Source organism: Manis javanica, chromosome 4, assembly GCF_040802235.1.
Source record: "Manis javanica isolate MJ-LG chromosome 4, MJ_LKY, whole genome shotgun sequence".
In the NCBI taxonomy this organism is placed as follows: Eukaryota; Metazoa; Chordata; class Mammalia; order Pholidota; family Manidae; genus Manis; species Manis javanica.
In genome coordinates, this window is record NC_133159.1 from 25,392,073 (window position 1) to 25,417,394 (window position 25,322).

General features: G+C 46.6%; 1 protein-coding gene across 5 annotated transcripts in view; it reads right to left on the reverse strand.

Moving 5' to 3' along the window:
• Positions 1–25,322, reverse strand: part of CSMD2 (CUB and Sushi multiple domains 2) — a 600,037-nt gene that overhangs the window by 249,906 nt on the left and 324,809 nt on the right. For 4 of the 5 annotated variants that reach the window (XM_073233613.1, XM_037010709.2, XM_073233612.1 and 1 more), the window contains exons 10-12: positions 24,228–24,349; positions 7,846–7,949; positions 4,629–4,741 (exon numbers count right to left, since the gene is read on the reverse strand). The exons of the other annotated variant lie outside the window; for it this stretch is intronic. In XM_073233613.1, coding sequence (XP_073089714.1) covers positions 4,629–4,741; positions 7,846–7,949; positions 24,228–24,349 — 339 coding nt within the window. The remainder of the gene's footprint in view (positions 1–4,628; positions 4,742–7,845; positions 7,950–24,227; positions 24,350–25,322) is intronic. 5 annotated transcript variants of the gene reach the window in all.

A 25,322-nucleotide genomic window follows, 5' to 3' on the forward strand; every position in this document is an offset into this window, starting at 1 on the left:
GAGGAGGTGGAGATGAAGTCGAGTGATGGTGCAGCTGGTGGTGCTGCTCAGCAAGATGGGGACAGAGGAGCAGGGGTATGCGGGTGTGGGTAGCGGTTTTGGATGGTGTTAATGGACTGAATGTTTGTGTTTTGCCCAAATTCATATGCTGGAGTCCTAACCTCCAGTGTCCTATATTTGGAGGTGGGGCCTCTAAGGAAGGAATAAAGGTTAAGCAAGGTCACAGGGGTGGGGCCCTGATCTGACAGGATCAGTGGCGTTCTGAGAAGTGACACTGGGGAGTTCATTCTCTCTCTCTCTCTCTCTCCATGTGCACATGCCAAGGAAAAGCCATGTGTGGACAGAGTGAGAAGGCAGCTTCTGAAGCCAGCTCAGATGTGAAACTGAATCATGAACTTCTAGCCTTCAGAATTGTGAGAAAATAAATTTCTGTTTAAGCCTCCCATCTATGACATTTTCTTATGAACAGACTAACACAGGTGGGTTGGGTTTGAGAAGGATGATGGGGAAGCTGTATGTGTCACAGGGAGACTGATATGCAAGTGGGGGACAGGTTTGGAAGTCAGTGTTTTGGCTGAGGTTGAGGCCAAGGGAGTAAATACAATGAATTGTGGAAAGTTCCAGAAAAAGAGGATGCAAAGCTGAGGACAGACCCTGAGAAGTGCCTGTCCTGCAGGAGTGTGACGGAGCAGCCAGAGAGGTGGAGGGGAACCAGGAGGCTGCTGGGCAGAGAAGCCCTGAGTACAGTATGGGGAGGGACACCCGGGCCCCCTCAAATAAAAGGTCAAGGATAGAAAGGACAAGAAGGGTCAGGTGGGCACCCCCTGACATGGAACGGGCTCTTCTCCCCGTCGGACAAAGTCAAACTCTTCATGGACCTTGCTCTCGTGCCTGGGTCTGCCTTCTGCCACTTCTGCCTCCACGCTGTGCACTTGGCCACAGTGAGCCATATAGTTTCTCAGCCAGGCTGGAGCGCGAGGGCCCTCGGTGGGGAGTGCGGGTGGAAGGCAGGGACCCAGAACCAGGCCTATCTGAGCAAGCAGAGGCCACCCGGAGGACAAGTGAGGAGCCACGTGTTCCCAGCAGCAGAGGACACACCGGGAGCAGAAAGCAGCGTGAATCAGGAAGGTGTGGTGGAGAGGAGCTTCACTGGCCCCCGGGGGCAGGCACCCTTCTGTGCCAGGCACGCTACAGGAGCTATCTGTGATCTCAGTCCACTTTCTTAACAATGCTAGAAGGTCATCGTTATTATCCCCATTTTATGAGAGGGAAAACCGAGTCTCAGAGAGACCATATGACTTTCCCAAGGTCACACAGCTGGGACCAGGCCGGAATTCACCAGGTCTGTCTGATTCCAGAGTCTGTTCTATCTTCACAGAACCTGCTGCCTCTGTGAAAAGACCCTATGCAGGCCCCGTGGGTTAGTGGTATATGTAAATGCCCGGACTCTCTCCCAAATTTCTCGTGAGCCAAGGAGAAGTCCTGTTGACCAGGAGTCACACAGTATATGTTTTTAGCCCATGTCCGTGTTGCTCACTATTGTAATTCCAGCACCTGCATAGGACCAGTCACTTAGGAGGAGCTTAGTCAATGCTGGCTGGGTGAAAGAACAGGGAATAGACAAAACCCCAACCTCTAGTAACAAGGAGGTTGAGCTTATGATATCTGGCCATTTGATTGGGACAAAGCTTTGGTTTCTATGAAGATATTATAAGGAATTGAAATTCTGTCACTTTGGTAGGCTCCTGGTGTAGGGTGGGAAGTCATGGGCTTTGAGGCCAGAGAGACATGGGGTCACATCTCGGCTCCTCCAGGTCCCAGACTTCTGTGTGACCTGGGCAGGTTCCTCATCTACAAAAGAGCAGCCATCAAGTGGCTGTTACAATGAATGAGATGAAGCAGTATTTTGCAAACTAGTGTTCAGCTATAAATTCCCTCTTAAAAGAAGGCTTACAAGCAATAGAAGAGAAGAAAGGAGAAGAAATGGAGGCAGGGACAGAGATCTCCCTGCTAGGCATCTCTTTCCCCATCAGCTGGTCCTTGAGGGCACCCCAATGTTTGCATGGCACTGTTTGAAAACCCCAAGAAAATTAACATAAAGCTTCTAGCATAGAACAGGCTATCAGCAAATATTAATGCCCCTTTCTTTTCCAGTGAAATCACACTGAACAAGTCTAATTCCTCTTTCCCACATGACAACCCTTCAAATATTTAGACACAGCTCTCAAGTCTCTCCTGAGTCCATTTTTCCCCCGGATAAACATTCAGGGGGTTGTTAACCTTTCTCACAGGACTTGACTTAGGGCTTCTTCTTATCCATCTCAAGCTGGGGTCCCCACATCCAAGCTCCATTCTCTGATGCCTGATCAGAACAGAATAAGGCACACCAAACTTGCTGGGATTAATTCTAGTCGCTAATATTTTTGAACCTTAACACAGGACTTGATATTTATCCCCACTTCACCTTCTCTGGTAAGGAAGCCCACGGCTCGACTCCATCGAGGCCTTTGTGTACACTCCTTGCTGACTGATATACCGCCATCCCTTTCAAGCTCATGCTGTTTGTGCCTTATCCAAGCCAGTGATAAGATTAAGGGCATGTGGGTGACACAGGATCATCTTCCGCACTTCTGGAAATGTTCACTGCTGAACATCCATAGAATTTCAGAAATGGGAGAAACCTTTGAAATGCCGAGTCCAGATCCATTCCCGTTTTCAAAGTCATGAGTGTCAGAGCTTGGACCTGAGTTGGGTCTCCTGGTTTCCTGTCTGGCGCTCCTTCCACCATCCCACAGCCCCTGTATGTAATGTCGTGTACCAGAAGAGCCCATTTAACTACCTGTGTTCTCATTCATACACTTACTCACTAATCGCTTTGCAATTTGCCACACATCTTAGTTTCACTTTCTTTATCTAAATTGAATCTTTACAGTATTATTATCTCCATTTCACAGATGCTGACCCAGAGCCTGAGAGAGAATCCCTGACCTGCCATGGAGCTAGAGAGTGACCGACCCAGGATTTGAACTCAGCACTTGTCACCCCATGGGTGTTTTAGGTCTGCTGTGCCATCTCACCTAGACAGGTGCTTCCTATTCCTAGTGCATCCGTCATCCTTGCCCCAGGGGGCCTCGTGGTATGAAGTGTTAGGGCAGGAAATGTGGGCTAGCCTCCTGCTGTAGGTTAAATTGTGTTCCCCAAAAAGATGCGCTGAGTCCTAACTCCTGGTGCCTGTGAATGTGACCTATTTTGCAGAGGTAATCAAGTTAGGATGAGGTCCTACTGGAGTGGGTGGGCCCTTACTCTAATAGGATTGGTGTCCTCGCAAGAATGGGAAAGAGACACACAGGGGTGCGTGCAACCACAGAGGCAGGCACTGCAGTGGTGCAGGTGCGAGCAAAGAGCGCCAGGGCTGGCAGCCCCCGCCGGAAGCTAGGGACAAGCGAGGAGAGCTTTCACCATCCTGGAGTGACCATGGCCCTCCTGATCCCTGAGTGTGGACTTCTAGAACTATGAGAATAAATTTCTGTTGTCTGAAGCTATCCAATTTCCGGTTCTTTGTCAGGGCAGCCCTAGAAACTAACACCCTCACTGGGTACCCAGTCTGGAGACAGACTATAGGTGCTGGCACAGGAAGACGCCCTGGGCTCACTGAGCAGAATAAGATCCTTTGGAGTTGCTCCCCCTGAACTGTCCCATATAGAATGATCAGGTCTCTGAACGGGGGTGGGGAAAGGCATACCTTCTCCCGCCATACCCTGTCAGTGTCTATTAGCCACCTAATCCTTTCAAAGACAAAGGGCTCACTTTCTTGATAGAGCCTTTCCTGGTGCCGCAGAAAAGATGACTGGCCTCCTGTGTGCTCCCCCAGCTGTCTGTCACAGCTCACTTGGTTTCTCTGTCTCACTACTAGAGATCTATCCCCCTGTAGCAAGGGCGTAGATCTCATGCCTCTGTTCCCCTATGCTGGGCTTGGGTCGGCTACCTGACAGGGCCTTACCAAATGCTGGGGTTATGACTTCTGCTCCCTTTTCTTGTGGTGATTAGCAGAAACAGTCACCAGCCAACAGGAAGTGTGGAAGTGCACAGAAGGGTGGTAGCGGTGGCAGCATGTTGTGGGCCCCGGGCTTTGTCGCTCCCTGAAGGCTTGTTCCCATCAAGAGAAGAAGGTCCCCCTCACCTGCATCCTTCTCTGGCCACCAGTGGCTGTGTCTGTCCCTGGCCCTGTACACATTGTCACTCATCACTATAACACCCAAATAGGAAAGCTAGGGAAGCTACTGTCTTCAGCCTAAAGATAAAAAAGTAAGTGACACTCAGAAAGCTTATGGGGTCTTTTAAAGGTTTACACAGGCAGGTATGAATTGAGGATGGAACTGACGTAGGTACCTGGTGCTGTGTGCTCAGCATTTGAAGTGATTGATCCCAGATAATCCTCAGAACAACCCAGGAGATCCACTGGACAAATGAGGACTTCCCTGGGGCTCAGATAAGTCAAATAATGTGCCTCCCAAGAGGATGCTGGTACAGGGTGGAATCCAGATTTGAACCCAGGGCTTGCTGACTTCAAACCCAGACCCCAGTGCCCGGCTCCAGGGCAAGTTCATCAGCTCCCCAAGAGCAGTTACCTTCATAAGAAGCCTTGAATCCCAGGGAGCTGCCACTGCTGTCGGTCTGGAAGAGGAGCCACATTTGATGGTTGGTGCTGACAATGAGATCTGGAACCGATGTTCCTGTCAGGCTGTCAGGAGAGAAAGATTTAGTGGCATATTCGCCATCCGGGCACCTCAACAGAATGACATCTAAGGGCGCATCTAGGAGCCAAGCTCAGTCAGGCAAATTCTGGGCCCCGCCGTGTTTCTGCCATCGGAGCACAGCAGCGTGGGCTCCACGTGCGAGGACACTCAGCACCTCCCCCCTGCAGCCGCAGGCAGGGCTGGAATCTCAAATGTGACTTCCTGGTCCAGAACCCAGGCTCACAAGATCTGTGTCCTTGTCTGCTTGGGGGACATAGATAGATGGAGCCAGATCTAAGCCAGGGGTGTCTACACTCCTACAACCTTTGAGCTCTTGTGTGAACCGTTTGGCAGCCAAGACACAGACAGAAACCCATTTCCCCAGTCAGAACCCAGCCATTCCTTCTAATGAGATCTCTGTCCCTTTAGTATGAGAAGCGAGGCTTAAAGCACAGCAGTCACTCCAGGGCCACGTTCTTTCAGAAGCATGGGGAGGCTTCTGATTAAACTCACATTTCCCAGGCACGGACCCAAGTCACACAGGTTTCCATCCATTCTCTCATTTACTGCCCCTGTCACCCAGTGAGGTTGGGGTTGTGTTACCCCCACTGTACAGAGGAGAAGACAAAGGTGCAAACGGGCAGTGGCTTTCTCCAGGTCAGCCTGTCAGAGAGTGGCAGGGCCTGTCTACTGCACAGACTTGGGTTTTCAGAGGAAACCTGCTTCCTCTTTCTGTTGAGACCAGATAAATCACCAGCACAGATGGGGTGTGAGGGTGTCTGGACTAATGGGCCTTAACCTTTGCTCCACCCTGGGGTCTCAAAGCTTGGGGGCTGTGGAGTTGGCTGCAGAGAGACGCTCAGCACACCCTGAGGGCTGGCGGGGGCGGGGGAGAGCTAGGCTAAGCCACCTGGGATGCAGCAGCCTGGCCCACGTGAGCTGCCTGGGCTAGGGGCCCTGACATTCTGCATTGAGTAAGGCCAGGCTTGTGAGTCTGGGGTGTAGGGTCGGTCTGACCCAGTTATGACAACAAAGGAGCCCAGCAATTCTGCACGTGTTTCCCAGTTTCGAGATTGACCTGGGCCCAGAGATCTGAGGGTGGTAGGATAGCCTCTGGGACACAAGAGAACATGCTGGGTGCTCGAATTAGACTGGTCCAGAGACCTGGGTAGAAACCCTGGATCTGCCATTCATTAGCTGTGGTACCTTGGTAAGTGGTTGAGCCTCTCTGGGCTTTTTTATTCCATGTGAAATGAGGGGATTGGGTTATTTGGTTCCCAAGAGTCTTCTCAGCTCTGCTGTTCTAAGTCCTATGACAAAGCACACTGGAGCTGTGGGGGGAGTCGGAGCGGAGATCCTGGCCTCTTGGGCACTCTGAGCTGATGCACCACACAGGCCGGCAAACTAGGACAGGTGAGTGCTGGGGATGTGCCAAGAGGAGGGGACAGTGGTGTGATGGCTAATTTGATGTGTCAACTTGACTGGACCCAGATATTTAGCTAAACATTATTCTGGGTATTTCTGTGAGGGGTTTTTTGGATGAGGTTAACATTTAAATTGGTAGACAGAGTAAAACAGATTGCTGTCTCCAATATGGGTGGGCCTCACCCAATCAGTCGAAGGCCTGACTAGAACAAAGAGGCTGACGCTCTAAAAGAGAATTCTTCCTGCCTGCCTGCCTTCCAGCTGGGGCATTTTTTTTTTCCTGCCTTGGATTTGAACTTAAACATCAATTCTTCCTGAGTTTTCAGCCTGCTTTGCCTTTGTACTAGAACTACACCAGATCCCCTGTGTCTCCAGCTTGCTGGCTGACCCTGCAGACCTTGGGACTTGTCATTCTCTACTACCATGTGAGCCAATTCCTTGTCAAATTCCTTTCTCTCTCTATACATCCTGTTGGTTCTCTGGAGAGCCCTGAGTCATACAGGGAAGCAGGCAGCAGGTAAGATGACCTTCAGGTCCACATTCCATTCCTTTTGCCTGAGAGATCCCAAGTCCCAGCCATGTCACCTGACCTAGTGGGTAACATCATGAGCTGTTTAATGGTCCTGATAGCATCTTCTCCAGGTAGTTAGAGGGAAGGTGAGGGAAGCAACCAGAAAAGACCAGCTCCTGGACAAGCCAGCTATTACTAAATGGCCATTTCTCATCCAGCATTAAACCCAGAGGTAACAGCCTAGAGCCAGCCTGATGGAGGGGGTGTGGCATGAGATGCAGTCCTTCACTGGAATCAAAAGACACGGACTCAAGTTGCTGGTTCTGCCATCAACCCAACCATCTTTGCAAACTTTGGGCCTCAGTTTTCCTACCTGTTCAAGGGGGATAATAACATATATCTCACAGGGCTGCTGTGGGAATTAAAAGAGATAACTGATATGAACACTTCAAAATGTGGGCACATAGTAGGTGCCTGATGGGGAGAATCCCTCCTCCACTTCTTGGCAGAAGAGATGGACAAATTTAGGTCTGCCTGTCTCTCTGAAGCTGAGTCACGTGCCCTGAACAGGAGCATTTTCTTGCTTTCATATCAGGCTAATAGTAGTGGGCAAAGGTGGACCTAAATGGCCCCCAAGAGCCAAGCCCAACTGAATGCCAGGACAGCCTGGTTATTATTGTCTCCCTTGACTAGACCATGTCATACCAGCCTCTCTTGGCTCAGAAAATGTGGAGCACTATGTGCTCCTAATTCGCTGAAGCCATCCATTTCCCAGAGAGTCCTGAGCATACAGAGAGGTTAGCAAAATACTTCCACCATCTCTGTTTGAAGTCAGACAGCTATAGACATATGTGGCCTTGAAGAAAAACTGGTGGGTGGTGGGTGGGTCTGTATAAAAGCAGACAGCCAAGTGGAATGGTTTAGTTACACACACAAAACCACTATTTTCCTCACTCCCTGAGCAACTGCTCATTCTGTGCACCTTTCCTGCGAATTCCTAGTGGCAATCTGGCCCAGTGGTGTTCCCATTATTGCTGAAGGAGAGCTGTAGGACACCTGTCCTTGTCAGGGTGAGGTCTGGGGAACCAGGCAGGACGTGGCAAGCCCATCCCACCACCCCAACCAAGGCACATGTGTTCCCACCCTCCTGACCATACACTCCGCTTCACTTACATGTAGAGAACTGTTTTCTGGTCCCCGTCCTGCCCACCGTCCCCGACAGTCAGGGTGTCATAGCCCCTCTCCAAGTCAAACTCCTCGAAGGCAAGCTTGATCACCTAGGGAGGGAGCACGGGATTAGGGAGCAGGCAGGGGCTGCTAGGAGAGACTCTCGCAGCTTTGCGGAGAGTGAGAAGCTTCCTCATTATGTCCTGATACCCAGAGTTGCTGTGATACCACCCTACACAAACCCTTAATCCAAAATGAGCATTTCCATGCCATCTCTTGGAGTGTGAACTATTTTTCTCCAGGCTATACAGTCTCTGGGGTCCCCTGATGTTTCCAAGATGTTCATGGCACAGCTGGCTGAGTCTGGGGGCTGTTATGGCAACACCAGGCACATCTGGCTGACTGTGAGATGATTAGATTCTCTTCATGCTTTAATGCCCAAAAATTCCCATGGGCTTGGTGGCAATTTTTCAGGCCACATATGGAATCTCAGCTATTTTGCCCCCAGGGACCTGTGGAAGTTTCTCTGAGCCTCTCCTCTGCCTATTTTTCTCCATTCTCTTTATTTGTTTGTTTGTGGAATAAATGAATGTTCCAGGAAGGAGATTTCAATAAGATTCTTCTCTCAACTTGTTTTAGTCCTGCATTCCAGAAATATTTACTAAGCACTCACCAGATGCTGGGCTAGGAGGTGGGGTTTCAACAGTGAGCCTGGTGGTCTCTGCTGTCAGTAAACTGATAACCACACCACCAGGTGATGGCTGCCACAGAGGCCTGTGGGAGCACAGAGGGGCCTGTGGCTCACTGTGCCTGCATGGGGGAAGGCTGGGGGTGACTCCTGGTGGTGCTGTCTGAGAATCCCAAAGGCCATGGAAGGCCATCCTTTGGGGTTCTGGGAGAAGGAGGGGGACACCCTCAGGAGCCAGGTACACAAGGCCTGAGCTGTGGCAGAGAGGGAACATTCCAGAACAAGTGTTTGGTATCTGTCAAAGGCAGGTCCACGAACGAGCGCACATACTAGCTGCCTCCCTCTGGGAGACAACGTGGTTGGGCCTTCAGTGCAAAGTGATGACTCAAGAAGGTCCAGAACTCGATGAGTTTGCCTGGAGCTAGGTCCAAAGGGTCTCATAACTTCCCCTGCCCCAAAGAATTGGGGTTTATCCTGACGGAGGAGCAATAGAGGAGTTTTAAACAGTGGGGGACGGGGTCATGTAGGTGTTTGAGAAAATCATCAGACTGGCTGCTTGTGCAGAAACTGATGTGGAGTTGCAGGGTCAGAGGTGGGAGGCCAGTTTCAGGCCTTTGTGGGAACCCAGCTGGGTGCTGGAGGAGGGCTTGGGTGGCGAAGAGAGCTGGTTCTAGCAATATTCTGGCCCTTGTGAGTGGATGGATGTGGGGCTGGAGGGACAGAGAGGGACCCAGGATGAGCTGCAGGTTTTTAGCCTGGGAACTGAGTAGGTAGGTGGTGGTGCCGCTCATGAGGACCGGACACACAGTGGCACCACTCCTACTGACTAATCTGGGTCTCTTTTCATTGGTTTCTAGACGATGACGATCTTTATTTTCTTAGTGGGAAACTGAAGGTGCTCCTTTGTTTGTGAGTCTATGACCCCAGGAGTAGAGAACATGGGAGATAATTTTTCCCAGGTGTGCAGGCGTCCTCTGTCTCGGCCCAGCACCCACATTCTGCTCAGGTACCCACAGAGCCTCACCCCATGGTGCCTTCCAGCACATGAGAAGCCAACTGCTGCTACCCTTATTCATGAGTCCGGGTGCCATTTATGCCGGGCCCCTCCGCACCAGGCATGGGATTCACAGAGAGGGGTGTCTCTGTATAAGAGCATCCGTGAGCATGACAGATGGGACAGAGGACCAGGTGAGAGCCTCCAGCTGGGAGAAAGGCTGGAGGAGGCTTCCTGGAGGGCACGCAGCCAGGCAGAGCCTGGGAGATGACCTGGAGTTCAAGAGATGGATGTGGGAAGGAAAGCAGCCTGGGCACAGGAATGAGCAGGTGAGGGGGTGAAGGCGTGGAATGTGTGATTTTTCCAGAGACTCCTAGCTGAGCCGGAGTTGTTTCCCTGAGAGGGAAGAGGAGGCTGGGAAGCGAAAGGAGGAGGAGGAGCCCCAGTAGGAAGGGTGGTCTGTCATGCCAAGGGTTTGGGCTCTGTCCTAAAGACAAGGGGGAGTTATGGGAAAGTGGTAAGCAAAGGTATGGTGTGCTATTTCTGTTTTAGAAGCAATAGCATGCAGGTACCGTGGAAAGCCCGGAGACCAACCTCTGGGCTGCAGCGACAGTGCAGGTGCGGAGGATGCAGTGTGCAGCCGCCAGTGGTTGTGTACATTAGAGCAGAGGGACAGAATGCAACTGCCAAGAGCAAATGGGGCTGCCTTAGGCCCTCTGGTTCTCCCACGGAGCAGGCAAGCTGGCCTCCCGTGTTCCCTAAGGGCCAATGGCATCACCATGGGCTCATCACTGTGGGATCACCACCACGGAACCTCCTTTCTGTCGCTTACCCTTGCCAGTCCTGCCCCACAGAATCATGTCATCATTTCTTAGCCAGACACACAACGAGGGATGCTAGGCATCTGTTCCCTGCTGCCCTCCCCACCGCCCAGCCTGTGTGGCTGCCTGAGTTCCCGGGCATCCCCTCAGGTCAGCACCTCCATGACTGTGGCTTGCATAGAGGCCTCCCTGCCCCCGCCCCCCAGCAATGTCTCCTCACCTTCTAGCCTCCTTTCCAAGTGCTTCCTGGTGACCCCTCCTCTCACCTCTGGGCCGGCACTTACCTGCTGTATTTGTGACTCATCTGTTTACCTGCTCCTTCACTAACCCATGAACTTCTGGAGGCCGGGGGCCAGGTCTCCCTGCCTCTGTACAGCCAGTGCCTGTCAGCATGCTGGGCCCATGCCAGGGGCTGACAGCGTGGAGTGGGAGGGTCCGAATCACTCCTGATTCTCCAGCACGGGCTGATGGCTAGGCTCGGGCCCCTCATAGGAGTTATCATCTAGAACAGAGGTCAGCAAGCTGTTCCTGAAAAGGGTGAGTCTTTTCTCCTGTGCATATCATGTAATATCTGTTCCAAGGACCCACCTCTGCTGCAGCAGCATGAACACAGCCACAGACAATATGCACATGACGGGCATGACTATGTTTCAATAAAGCTATTTACAAAAAGAAGCAACAAACTGGATTTGGCCCATAGGGGACAGTTTGCCAACCCCTGGTCTAGGAGATTCTTTGAGATACTCCATCAGTTTTGGAATATCCTCTCTTGTTAGATTTCTTCACTCCAAGAGCTGACACCTATAATGTGCTCGACTCTGTTCTGAGCACTTTACACATCAACTCCATTGGCTACTATGAATTCCTCCATTTTGCAAATGGGAAAGCCCAGGCACAGAGACATTAGGCAACTTGCTTAGTATCACACAGCTAAGTGGTAGGACTGGGACTCATCAGGCAGCCAGAGGCCAGTCTCTTTGTTGCCTTTCCTCATGGGGTCCCAGCAAGATCTCAGGTCTACAAGGTAAGGACCATAACTTATCCTCTCAAACTTTCCCTGAGCTCTTTTCTGGATCCCGGCAGCTCAGCAAGCACTCACTGCACATAAAATACTGCAAGGCAGGTGGTGTCCTTTGTAAGAAGAAGAGCCAGTCCATGTAGGGAGTAAGGGTCCTGGCTGCACATTCTTGCCACTATCACACCCTTCCACCAGCCCTGGGGCAGAGGACACTGGCTCACTAAGCCACCTCCATAAAAGGGAGCATATGATTACTGTGTCTGTAGTGGGAAAAAATTGCTTTGAAGGCCAGAACTCAGAGCCATAAAACGATTCACATCACTGGTTAGAGCAGCCATTGATGTGAATTGCATTTGAGAGCATCTGACCCTAGCGTAGGAGCTAATCACACAAGTAGACTGTACAACATACACCACATGCCAGTCTTGGGATGGGCCTCCAGTGCACAATGTGCTGATGGTTTCCTTTTATTTCTTCTCTCTTTGGCCTTTGTTTAAAGATGGGATCCTACAATGACTCATTAACTAACAGGTGGATCGATCAAGCTCACAAAGTATCTTTCTAAGGCAGACAAGTGGCGGCACACGGAATAGGCATGATCAAAGAGGCACATCTGTATAGAGCTCAGATACCCAATTTACACCCATTAGATAAATGACAAATCAACCCATCATCTAAGACATAATTACTGAGCACCTGCTGTGTGCCAAGCACTGAGCTAGCTGCCTCCCAGAAGTCACCTCACTTGCCTAACAATTTAGAGCAGAATCTAAATGCTAAGGGCACAGTACAGAGGGTATGTGCTGGGGGCTCATAAGGGGAGAGACGGAAGGTGGTCAGGCCAAGGGGGAGGTGGATGTGGGGAGCCCTGCAGGAAGCAGAAGGGTGTGGACTCTGTCCAGGAAGTGCTGTGAGCAGGGAAGAGGGGAACGAAGAGCAAGGAGGGCAGTGAGGCAGGGGAGGGCGGCCAGGGAAGAGCTGGCTGAGTCTGCAGCTGGCTTTTGCCTGGCAGGCCAGAGCAAGCAGTCTGGGTTTACTGGTGTCGATGAGAGGAAACTAGAATTCAGCATGAAGGGAGGGCTGGAGTCAGAGAGACCCAGTAGGAGGCCTGTATAAGTCCAGGAGTGGGAGGGCGCTGTAGGGGCAGCTTGAGTCTGTGTTTATTGCAGAGGGTGGGAGTCGGGAGGGAGTCCTGGGGACCACAGTCCTTAGCACCCAGCTGTCATTCCTGAGAATCATGGAGGATGGGAGTGGACGGAGGATGCCCCATCTCTGGGTCCTGGAGGACATTCCTTGCTTCCTAAGTATTGCCCAGGACATGCTGCCCTGCCAGCCTGGGCCCAATATTTTGGTGAGGCTGCAGAGGACCTGATAGCTCAGGGGCATTTTTGGTAGCCAGAGTCCCAGTAGATGTAGATGGGACTGTTCTGTCCAATGACTGCATTTCTGTACAGGCCTCCAAGCCAGTTCCCTGCTCTCCTGCCCATCCTTCCCTCGGTACCAAAAGCTCTGTGCCCATGATCCTTCAGAGCATGGGCTGGATGGCTGTGGCCCGTTTGAGTTAGGAAGTCTTCTTATATTTTTAAAGGGTTAAAAAAAAAAAGCACTACAAAGAAGATTGTACAACCAAACCCTCACCTGGGCCTCAAAGCCTTAAATGTTAATTTTCTTGCTCTTTACCAAAAAAGTTTGCTGACCTCTGGCCTAGAGCAATGATTTTCAAACTGGGTTCCCAGGCATCCCAGGGTTCCATAAAGGTACTTCAGGGGGCCACCGACAAAGGTGGAGGAGCCAGAATGGGCAGGATCCTGCTCCAAACAAAGCAGTTCTTTTGATCTGGGTCATATTTGGAGATTCTGTGACACATATAGGTAGTGCTTTACTCAATTACTCCCTCTATCTGCCTGATTTTGTCAAAAACAGAACCCTGATTTTTTTTGGAGTGTGGCAAAGTACCTCAGTGCTAAGGATAGCTAAGTGACAGGAATCTGGGCAATGAGACGCGAGCTGAGGAGTCCTTAGGAAATTTTCCCACCTTTCTTCTTGCTTTCCTGGAATACAGATGTAAGGACCAAGGTAAAGCAGCCTTCTTGTCATCATGAGGATGAGAGGCACTCAAAGAAAGGCAGAACGAAAACTAGAAGATATGGAGGCACTGAGGGAAACTAAACAAGCCCTGGACTCTCCACCTCTGGACCTTCAGTCTATGGGGAAATAAAACCTGTGTTTTGTTTAAGATTCTGTGGAGGAGTTTTCTCCAACTCACAGCCAATCACAACCTAATGGCTACAGGTTTTGAAGAGCAGCTCTCATCAGCACAGAAAAGTTTGCCAACTCTTGACACTCAAGGATAAAGTTCAGCATCTTGACATGAAAACCTGAGGCTGCCTATGGCCTGCCCGGCCCCTTCCCAGCTAATCTGACTCCCTCTACAATGCCCTGCTCCAGCCCTACTTCCCCTGTTCCTCCTCACAGCACTTCTCTGAGCTCCTGAGGGCTGACCTTGGCCCACCAGCTTGAGTTTACTAATGTTGCGGTCAGTTTGACTATTAGCTCCATGAAGGGAAGGGAATTTCCTTTGCTGGACTATGGCCTGCACAGGGATTCCTGCCCAGGTCTTGCTGAGGGCCTAGAGCAGGCCTGGAGAACTGGCTCGTGCCGTGGAGAGAAGGGGAGGCTGGTGGGCAGGCTGCTCTCAACCCTCAGGAGTTCCAGCAGAGAAGTAGGTGGATTTGGAAAGAAAGCCCAGGGGCAGAGAGTGAGAACTTTTGGAGGTTCTAGAACTGTGGTCACTACCTTGGTTTAATTTTGGTGACTGTGAGAGTGGGAAACTCTTTCATCTATTCACTGACTCTTTCCCTCATTGATTGATGGGCTCATTTATTCACTTACTCATTCAACAGTTAATATGCACTTCTAACTGTTGGCTTTGGAGAGGCAATGGCCCTCAAGATAAACATGGCCACCGCCTTGAGAGATGGCTCAGTCTAGAGAAGACACCTAAGTAATTGGAAAACACGATACAGCGTGATGAGTGTAGAAGTTAGGGAAGCACGGGGATGCGGTAAATGTGAGGGGCATAAAATCCTGGCTGGAGGAGGAGGCCGGGCTTGTCTTTAAGAATAGAGGAGGGTGTGTGGAGACACCAAGGCCACAGCTGGCTCCAGGGGAAGAGGAATACCTGGATATGCTATGAAGGGAAGACAGCTGTAAAAAGGAAGAGGATAAGGTTAGGACTTGGAGAAGAGCCACCCAGCCAGGAGGAACAGCACTGCGGAGGCACTCTGATTGCCAGCCAGCATGTCGCACAGGGCCCAGCACAGAGAGGACCTGAGTAAATATTTGCTGAGTGAATGAGTGAGTGAACAAATGGGCCCGTAAATGTGCTCCTGACATTTGCACTAGTAAGTGATCACTTGCCCAGAGAGTTCTTTCTCAATTCTTTAGGTCTACAAAGGGAAGACTGACACTCAAAACCCCCAAGGAGTGAAAAATCAAAACGCTGTTATCTTTGGCTTTGAAGTTCTGGAAATGAGCTCCCTGGCCCCTCTCCCCTCCATGCCCCTCCCTCTCCTTTGCCTCCTCATCCCCTCCCCTCCCATCTTTCTCTCTCTCTCCTGCCTTGCATGTACTTCTTTTCCAGCAAAACTGGATTAACATTCCAGATCAAAGGTAGCAAGGTTCTCATGCAAATTGGATCCTGTGTTTTGAGTTCGTATTGAGAAGCGGTAATAAAAAAGCAGATGCGTGCAGGTAGGGAGCACTGACGCAGGTCTGGATTTAAGTCCTGACTGCAGAAATGTCACCAGCCATGTCTTCCAGGAGGCTGAGCTCAGAGGTCCTAATGGGAGGAGGCCCTGGGCCCCAACAGGGGTGGGGCCACACCTGAGGAGCTACCAGACACAGAGAGAGGCCTCCTCTGTCCATTTTAACTATTCAAACACCTGCTGAGCAACAGCTCCTTGCCCAGCACTGTTCTAACTACTGAAGAAATAAACAAAATGCTATCCCTGCTTTCAGGTGAGGTGCTAATGAGCTATGGGGGACAAAGAGTGTAAACACAGTGCAACATAAGCATGCAAACAAAGGGTGCTGAGCAAGTACTGTAGGAATCCTGAAGGACTAAGACCTGGTGGAGTTAGGAAGGCTTCCTGGAAGAGGGGGTCTTTAGACTGTGTCTCAAAGGGGGATGGGAATGTGCCACACTGGGATGGATATGCCCAGACGGAGGTTTTAAAGGGTCAGGTGTCTAGGAATGAGGAGTTTGGTGTGGCTGAAGCCTGGGCTGCCTGAGGAGAGGGGCTAAGTGGGCCCTGTGTGCTTCTCTGGGAGGGAGGGGCTTGTTATTTATCACATAAGTGTGGCTGGTCAGAATCACCAAGAGTGCCCTTTAAAAATATAGGTACCAGACACCCATCCCAGACCCACTGAATCAGATCTTTGAGGAAAGAGCTTTGGAATTTGTGTCTATAAAATCTTTCCACTATGTTGTATACTTGGAACAAATATAATATTGTGTATCAACTATACTTCAATAAAAAAATAGTAAAGTTTCTCCAGGTACTTCTGCTGATTAACCAAATTTGGGAAATATTATTATGGGCAGAAAGACTATAAGGACTAAGATAGCCAAAATGGCCAAGGTGGGCTCAAATTTCTCAATGACATCCCAGTCAAAGGAGAATGGGGTGCTGCATACAGAGTAGGCCAGCATCACTTGCTTTGAGTCTTCTTTTCTGTTTTCACTGAATCTTCCAAGCTTCTAGGAAGATGGTCTGGGGTGTTTTTAATTATTTTATTCTTAGTTTACTGAGTAGAAACATAGCCTTCACCTGCCTCCCCAGTAAGACGGCAAGTTCTTATGCCCCCAGGGTAGAGCTGCACAGGCTATGGGTGTTCGTGCTGGTTCTGATGTTCTTGGCCATTCCCACACCAGAGCCTTTTGTTTCTCTCTCTGGACCTCCTGATTGCCCATGGGGGGGCCTTAGTCACTGGAATATTCCCTGCTGTCTTTCAAGCTCAGCCAGCAGAAATCCTACAAGGGGGATGGAATTCCAAGAAAGATCCTCATGTCCACACACATACAGGTGCCTGGATGCATAACTGTTCCATATTACGAGGACACCACGGGACGTGTGTTCTGTTCACTCCTGCAGGCAAACCTCTCAGCCCCTTCTAACAGCATTTTTCTTCACCTGCTCCTTGCAAAGGGAGTCCTTCCATTCTCAGTCCCATTTGTCTCTCATTTCAGAATCTCTCCTCACGTCCATGCTTTTCTCCTACATCCTCACTCCCTCTTTGCTTGCTCTGCTTATCAACATACTCAGGTTTCCAGTATCCTAAACAAACAATATCCTAGGCAGCCCCAAATTTTCTACCCTGCCTCCTTCAAATGCCCCTTTCTCCATGAGTTCACCGTGAAGCTTGTCAAAAGGTCTGTCTATACTTCTGACCTCGAGAGCCTCCCCTCTCACTCATTCACTCCCCATCCCACGGCTGTTTCTGTCCTCAAAGCTCCACTGAAAGGGCTTCTTCCACAGCCAGAGCCAACGGTCTCTCCAGTCCTTCTCCAACGAGCTATTCTCATCATTGCCACAGACAGATACATCCCGGCTGGAAAGGCTTCCTGCTTTTGCAGTATAAACCTCCTCCTACCTCTTAGACTGCTCTTTCTCTATTTGTTTCACTGGATCTCTTTCACCTAAAAGGATGGTGTTCCACGATCCACTGTGAATCTTTTTATTCTCTTTTCTCTTTCCAAGGAGTGTAATCTATTCCTTAGGCTCCTGTGCTTACCTATGTGCTGACTGAATGACACCTAAATTTCTCTCTTGAACCAGGTATATCCAGTTTCCAGCCAATATATCAAAATGTCATTGGATGAAAATACGGGAACTTCAAATGTACCATCTTTCTCTCATGACCTCTGCAAAGCATGCTCCTCCTCTTATTTTTACTTTTAAAGTCTTCCATCGGTTCAAATCAGAAAGAAAGCATTCATTCATCATCCATTTGTTTACTGAATAAATGTTTACTGAGTGCCTACTGTATGCCAAGCAATTTGTTGTCACTTGGGATACAACATTGAATAAGACTCTTCCTTCTCCCTCTATCCTCACATTCAATCAACTACCAAGTTCCATCCCATTCCCTGTATTTCCTTTCAAACTGTCTCCCCCTCCATGTTTCTAAAGCCTTGGTGCATGTCCTCATTTTTCTTAACCTGGGTCACTGCCTAGGCATCCAAACTGGTCTCCCTCCCTGCAGTGTCCTTCTCTAATCCTCTCTACTGTTGCCAGACTGCTCTTCCAAAAACTCAGAATGTTCTACTATTTCTCTGGTTCAGAAGGAAGAGTGACAGTCATCGTTCTCAAGGCTGATCCCAGCGCTGTCAATGCCACTCCCTACCATCCACTCTGAGATCTTGTTCTATTTAGTAGCACAGCACAGCTACTTAAGTGTATGGGCAATGGAGCCAGAAAGACTGGGTTTCAATCCTTACTGCTTATGTGCTGTGGCTAAATTTTCTAATCTTCAGCCTATCCATGATTCAGTTTCTTGATTCATAAAAAGGGTAAATTAAAACCTAGTTAATTGTGCTATCAGAGAATGAAATAAAATCGTGTATATAGAAGGCTTAGCTCAGTGCTTGCACATGATAGGCATACAATAAGAGAGAGCTATTATTGGCACATGACAGCATGCAATAAGAGACACTTTAAGAGATAGTCTATCACTTCTACCCTAAAAATCTGCTTCAGGATAAACAGCTTCTCTTCCAAGGATGGGGGTTCATCATGATCTGGACCCTGTGAAGGATCCATCCTCAGCTATATCCAGGCATGTTGAATGACTTTTAGTTCTAAGAGGCTTTTCCAAACCTCAGTGCCTTTGCACATGTGTCTGCTCTGACATATTGATTTCCAAGCCTACTCATCCTTCAAGACCTTGCTCAAGTTCCTTGTGAAAAATAGCCTGACCTTCCAATCAATGGCTCCTTCCTTGATTTTCCCCTAGCTCTTTGGACATACCTCCAATAGCACTTGTCTGTACTTTAGTTTTTTGTTTACATGCATGTCTTCTCTCCTATGTGCATGCTTCTCAAGGGCAGGGATCATATCTACAGCCAATGAATGAATGAAAGCTCATCTCAAAGAACATAGTGTAAACTTAGAGCAGCTGTGCATTTTGCTGAAGGAGATATCTCCAAAAGTGACTGGACAGGCAGTCCTAGATGCACCTGTACCTGTCGTGTAGGCCAGTGAACAGGGTCAGGAACCCACTATCCATTTTCCCTGTCATCTGCAGGAAGGCAGCTCTAATTCTTTGGTCTCAGACTTTAAATTTCCAAACTTACACCCACCTTTCTTCATTGCAGGCTCCCTGGCTCTCCTCCCATGTGGCGACAGGAAGGGACTCCCTTCAGCCTTCCTGGGCTCCCCCAGCACCACCTGAAGCCCACTAAGGGCTGATGGAAATGCTCGAAACACCCTTCTGCACAGCTTGACAGTGAGGGATTTCTTCAGAGGGGCTGGCTTCAGGAAGCCCGGCTGGTGTGACCTCCTACAGAAAATGCTGGGCAGTGACAAATAAGGGGCCATGGACCTCCACACACAGGCCAAAGCTAGGCCTTCTCGGGGTGCATCAGATTTTTCTTAGAAAATTCTCAGCACTTACCTACACTTCCCCTTGCACCTTCAGGTTCAAAAGTAAACAGAGATAAGCATCTTTAACAATGCCCAAGAAAGAGCCCTCTTGTCCATAACTTAATAACTTCACGGTGGTAAGTTCTTCTGGTCTAGCCTCCACCTTCACCCCATGTGGCTGAAGCATCCTTCCCCATTGACTAGATTAATCATCAGGCAGTTTGATAAAATGTGAATCTTTGTCAAATGCCTTGCAGAGGAAATCTGTTTGCAGTGTTCCCAGCATTTTGGCCCTAGGCGCCTTGACAAAACAATTTTTTAAATGTTGAGTAAAATTTAAATAGAAAAAAAGCTCTTTAAAACCGAATATGTGTTATGAACTGAATTATATCCCCCTAACATTCATATATTGACACCCTAGCCACAGTGTGATGGTATTTGGAGATGAGGCAATTTAGGGAGGTAATTAAGGTTGAATGAGGTTATAAGGGAGGCCCTAATTCAATGGGATAGAGGTCCTTATAAAAGCAGGAGGAGGAGTCCCCAGAGAACTTCTCTGCATGGGCACAGAGGCAAGGCCGTGTGAGGGCACAGTGAGACGGCAGCTGTCTGCAAGCTGGGAGGAGAATCCGCACCTGAAAGTCCTCAGCAAGTTTGCTCACACCTTGATCATGGACTTTTAGATTTTAGGACGGTGAGAAAATATGTCTCCTGTTAAAACCACCCGATTGGTTATGTTTTGTAATGGTAGCCTGAGCAGATTAATATAGTAAGAATACTCAGAATTCCAAACCCAGCAAATGCAGGGACTCAGAGCATGAGGCTGGCTTTGGCATTTTTAAATACTGGTGAACTAGAGCTTTGGTTTGTGGAGCCGAATACAAAACTTGTAGAGAAGGAGGGAATAGGAAACAAAGGTGAGGGCCCATCAGGCTGTGGGACTCTAACATGACACCCATGAATAAACTTGGGCTAGTTAAAACTGTGCCCTTAGTGTGAGGGTGAACTAGAAATGAATAAGCCTATCTTCATTCTTGTATGCCACTACTACCCTCTGGGTAGATCTGGAGGCTGATGGTTTATCTCAGACCTTGGCACTGAGTGGACATCAAACAGGAAATGTCCCCTGAGACCTCATCACAGGTCCACCTTGCAGCCTTCAGATTAATTGGGTGGTTTGAAATCTTTATAACTGAGAATTTAGTCTGAGGAGATTTCCAGCTGGTAATACCCCCAGGTACTGGGCAGAGGCAAACATACACTCTCTCTAGAAGAAACCACCTTCTACCCAGATCTCAAAGAATTCCCACAAAGTTTATGATTCTAACCACATTTTGTCAAAAATGACAAAGCAGAAGGAGACAATGGTCCTGGGGGCAAGAAGTAAAAAACAACAGACAACAGAATCGAACTTGCAAAGTTTTTAGCTACTGGGATCAATAGACCCAGAATATCAAATAAATATGTTCAATATAGTTAAAGAATTGAAGAAGGATCTAAATGTATGAGTAAGGAGCAAAAGACTATAAAATATGACCAAGAATATTTGAAAAAGAACCAAATAGGACTTCATAAGATGAAAATGATAGTTGGAATTAAAATAAATCTTCAGTGAATGAATTTAACAGAGATTAGACATAGCTGAACAGAGAATCAGTGAAAACAATGTGATAGAAAATACGATAGAAGTTAAGAAACACAGAAGATAGAGTGAGAGGGATTAACATGCTTTGTCAGACTTCCAGAAGCAGTGATGAGAGAGAATAAAGGAGAGGCAACAGTTGAAAAGATAATGGCTAAAAATTTTCCTAAACTGATGAAAGATGTAATCCACAGAGTCTAGGAACTTAATGAAATAAAGCAAGATAAATACCAAAATATCCATTAAGTAGACACATGATAGTAAAACTGCAGAACACTAAAGGAAGGAAGACTGTAAAAGCTGCCAGAAGAATGTCATAGGAAGGAATGACAATAAACTTACAGCAACAGTGGAAGCTAGAAGACATTGGAATATTTCCATGCACAGAGGGAACATAATTATTTTATACACAATAGAATAAATGCAATCAACCAAAAATCGAGTATCTAGTGAATACCAGTGTTCTTTCAAGAACAAGGGCAGAACAGACATTTTAAGACAGACAAGAACTAAGTAAGTTTGTCAGCAACAGGGAAATAAATTCTAAAGCATGTACATTGGACAGTAAGAAAGTAATTCCAAAGAGGAAGATTGATATGCAAGAAGGAATAGTGAACAAATAGTGGCAAGTAGGTGAGTATGTCTAAATGGACAATGGCTTTAGTAAAAAATAACAAGAATGACTTATGAACAAAAGTGAGACAACATGAAAATACACTCGGTGGAGTGTGGACTGGGAGGGAGTAATTCAAGTCACAGTATTCCCATTGTGACTTCCCATTACTACTTACATTAGACTTCACTGAATATGCATATTCATATTTCTAGGATAAACTTAAAAGAGTAGAAATGACTGTATAATATAAGTGGTCTAACTTCACTATTTTATAATAGCATGGATTTTTAAAAATCCAGCTATACACAAGATATAAATCATAAGGGAGTAGAATGGTTTTAAGAGAATAGAAAAGACTCATAAAAAAAAAGGCAAAAGAAAGCTGATGTAATAGCTGTGGAAAAAAAGCTACACAGCTGACATAATTAATTGATTTTTAGAAAATTCAATTCACCAGCAAAATAGGTAATTCTCAACTTGCATATTCTAGTAATATAGTCTCAAAATTTATGAAGCAAAAATCAACAGAACTTCAAGGAATAATAGGTAAATCCACTATCATACTGGGAGATTTTAATATGACTTCTTCATTTGGCTGATCAAGACAAAAATCAATGAAGATATAAAAGATAAAAGCATAATCAACAAGCATGATATAATGGACAAATTAGAACACAAAAACTGTAAAATACATAATTTGTTTTTTTAAGCACAAAGTACATATGAAAAATGACCATTTCTGTCCAAAAAGCACATCTCAACAAATTTCAAATGATTCAAATATAGACAATGTTCTATGACCACAAGCTTTAGAATCAGTAACAAAAGGACAGGTCAAAAAGTCTTCATTAGGAAATTAAGAAATATTTCTAAATAACTTACGGTTGAAAGATGAAAGAATAATGCCAACCAAAAAATATTCAGAATGAAACTATAACAGAAATCCTACAGATAAAAACATGTGGGAATTTAGTTGAAATAGTCCTTAGAGCAAAATTTATAGCCTTAGATGATTACAAGAGATTGAAAAATAATGAGTTAAGCATCAAAATTAAGATGATAGAAATATAATAAACCCAAATATAATAGAAGGAAGGAAATATAATAAAGATGATAGCAGAAATTGATGAAATAGAACATGTGTCAAAAGAAGTATTAAACAAACAAAAATTGGTTATTTGCAGAGAATAACAAAATGTGAAACCTCTGGCAATACTGATTTTTAAAAAAGACACAGAATTAGAAATGATTAGGGAATTAAATATGTAATAGATAGTATGTACAACTTCACAGTCAATAAACTAAAAAATTTACTAAAATGGACTCAAGAAAAAAAACAGGTAATCTCAGTAATCTCTTAGTCAATAAAGTATTAAATCTATAGTTTAGAATCTTCCAGAGAAGGAACAGCAGATCCAGGAAGTTTTGCTGAAAGTTTCACCAAACTTTCAAGGCAAAGGTTATTCCAGTCTTCCATAATGATCCATAGGACAGAAAGAGAAGAAACATTCTCCAAATTATTTTATGAGGCTTTCAATACTTCGACAAAAAATCTGGTTTAAGGGTAATATGGAAAAAAGGCCAATCTCACTAACAAAATAGAAGCACATTACTAAACAAAATTGTAGCAAATCAAATATATGCATGTATAAAAAGGAATGCAAGGTCAGCTTAATAGAAAAAATCAAAAAATGTAATTTCATTACACCAAGAAAATAAAGGAACAAATCATATGATTGTATCAATAGATGTACAAAGGTGCTTGATTAAACTCAACATCCATTTACAGAAAAGCTCTTAGTAAACTAGGATTAGAAAGGACTATAATTAAAAAAAAACAACATAATGATGAAGTAAAAACATTCTGTTTAACATCAAAGAATGACAAGTGTGCCCACCATCACCACAATGAGATGAGGTTATTCTCAAGGTTCTATCAGAACACTGGGGCAAGAAAAAGAATGAAAAGAAGGCATAAAGATTGGAAAGGAAGAAATTAAACCAACATTCTTTGCAGGTGATGACTGTCTCATGTAGAAAACCCCAAATAACTCACAGATAAGTTATTGTAAGAGAGTTGCTATACACAAAGATCAAAGAATAAAATTAACTGCATTTCTAAACATTGGCAAGAAAGAAGTACAAAGGAAATTTTCAGAGATATGACTTAAAACAGCAACAATATATAAGATATCTAAGAGTAAATAAATTAGGAAATGTACAAGATCTGTAATGTAAAAAAACTACATGAGTTTACTGAAAGCTATTAAAAAAAGCCTTAAGTAAACAGATATACCATCATCATGGACTGGATATCAGTTCTCCAACTGATCTGTATTTTTAGTATAATTAAAATGAAGGTTCCAGTAGGCTATTTAGTGGATCTTTGCAAGACATTTGTAAAATTTATGAGAGAACAAAGCGCATTTCACAGGAAAAAAATTTAAATGTGAAATAAAAATATGAAAAGATGTATATAGCAGTGCACAACTGCGCACAACATAGATAAATCTGAGGGACATAATTCTGAATGAAGTCAATAAGAATATATACAACATGATTACCTTTCTATGAAGTTCAAATGCTGGCTTACTAAACAATGTATTTCTAGGGATACACATTTATGTGCAAACTATAAAGAAAAGCAGAGGAATAATAAGCACACAATCAGGGAATGGTTACCTGAGGCATAGGGAATGACATGGAATTGGTAACTGATTTTTTTCACCCTGAACCTGGGAGATGGCTACATAGGTGTTAGTTGTATTGATGTTCTTTATAGCTTACTTATATTTTACAAACACACTTTTTATCTACTCAATATTTAATAAAAACAACTTAAAAAAATTGTCTGCAGAGAATCTACCATCACCAAGTTCTGGGGTTTGAAACTCCCTGCAGAGCAAGTGCCCTAAACCCAGCCCTGCCCGCAGCACTCTCCCCTTCTTCCCGGAGCGCCTTACCTTGGCAGGATTGAGTGCTGTGATGATCCACACACAGTGTGCATTGCTGTCATACTGGATAGGGAAATTGGGGGAGGTGATGATGCCCGAGGGGCCACGAAGGTGGGCATCACACATGCGGGCTGCAGAGGGGAGATGAAAGACAAGCCTTTTAGTTCAGACAAGGTCTGGTTCCCATCCCCACCTCCCACTCCCAGCCCAGCAGAGACTGAAGACTGTATAGACCCACCCCAGACACAACCTTCTGCTCCCCATAGTTCTCAAGAGGCTCAAAGAGAAGCTACAGTTCCTGGAGCACTGGAGTAGGGGTGGGCCCCACATGCCCTGGCCTGCTCTTCTGTAGGTGATGGTGAACTTCCACAGTCAAGCCCCCTATCCTGACTCCCTGGGGGTAGCTCATCTCCACCAAGAGGCTGTAGGCTAGTCTACTCATGTTGACCTAGAGCTAGGGGCACCCGAAGCACCTATGGTCCTGCTAAGCTGCCCATTCCTTGTTCTGCTGACCAAACGTATTTCCCCATTTGCTCTTAGGCCTCCTGAAGTAGAATCTCAGGATGTCCTTGTCAAGGCCACCCCCTCAGGACCCAGAATGTCTGTACCCAAGGACTCAGCCCACTGCCAGGCACGGAGAGTGATTTCAGTGCCAATCAAGTACTTCCCAATTCCTTCCCCTCACTGAGCACATGCCTGAAACAGGCTTTGACTGGAAGCATAAAGATTCAAGGTGAATTAGAAGAAGTGCTCTACTCAAGTAGATATAAAGTGTTATCAATCACAGCTTAATCTAATTAAGCTCTTTAAAATAGCTTCTAAACTAATTAGATTAAGTAGTGATTGATAACAGTTAAGGTACTACATTGTGCCTAGGTGTTTGCCTTCTTTAAAAACGTGTTCTTTAGTTCTAGCCATGTCATTCTTCAACGTTAGTGCTCAGCTATTTTAATAAAGAGCTCTCTGAGCCTGTTCTATTGCTGCCCACATGGCAATTTATCCTAATTGTAGGCAAAGTGCCTAACAGTAAAAAAATAGTGAGCAAACTCAACAAGCCTAAGTATATAAAATGAAAGTGGTGTCAGACCTGGTTTCCTCTGATGG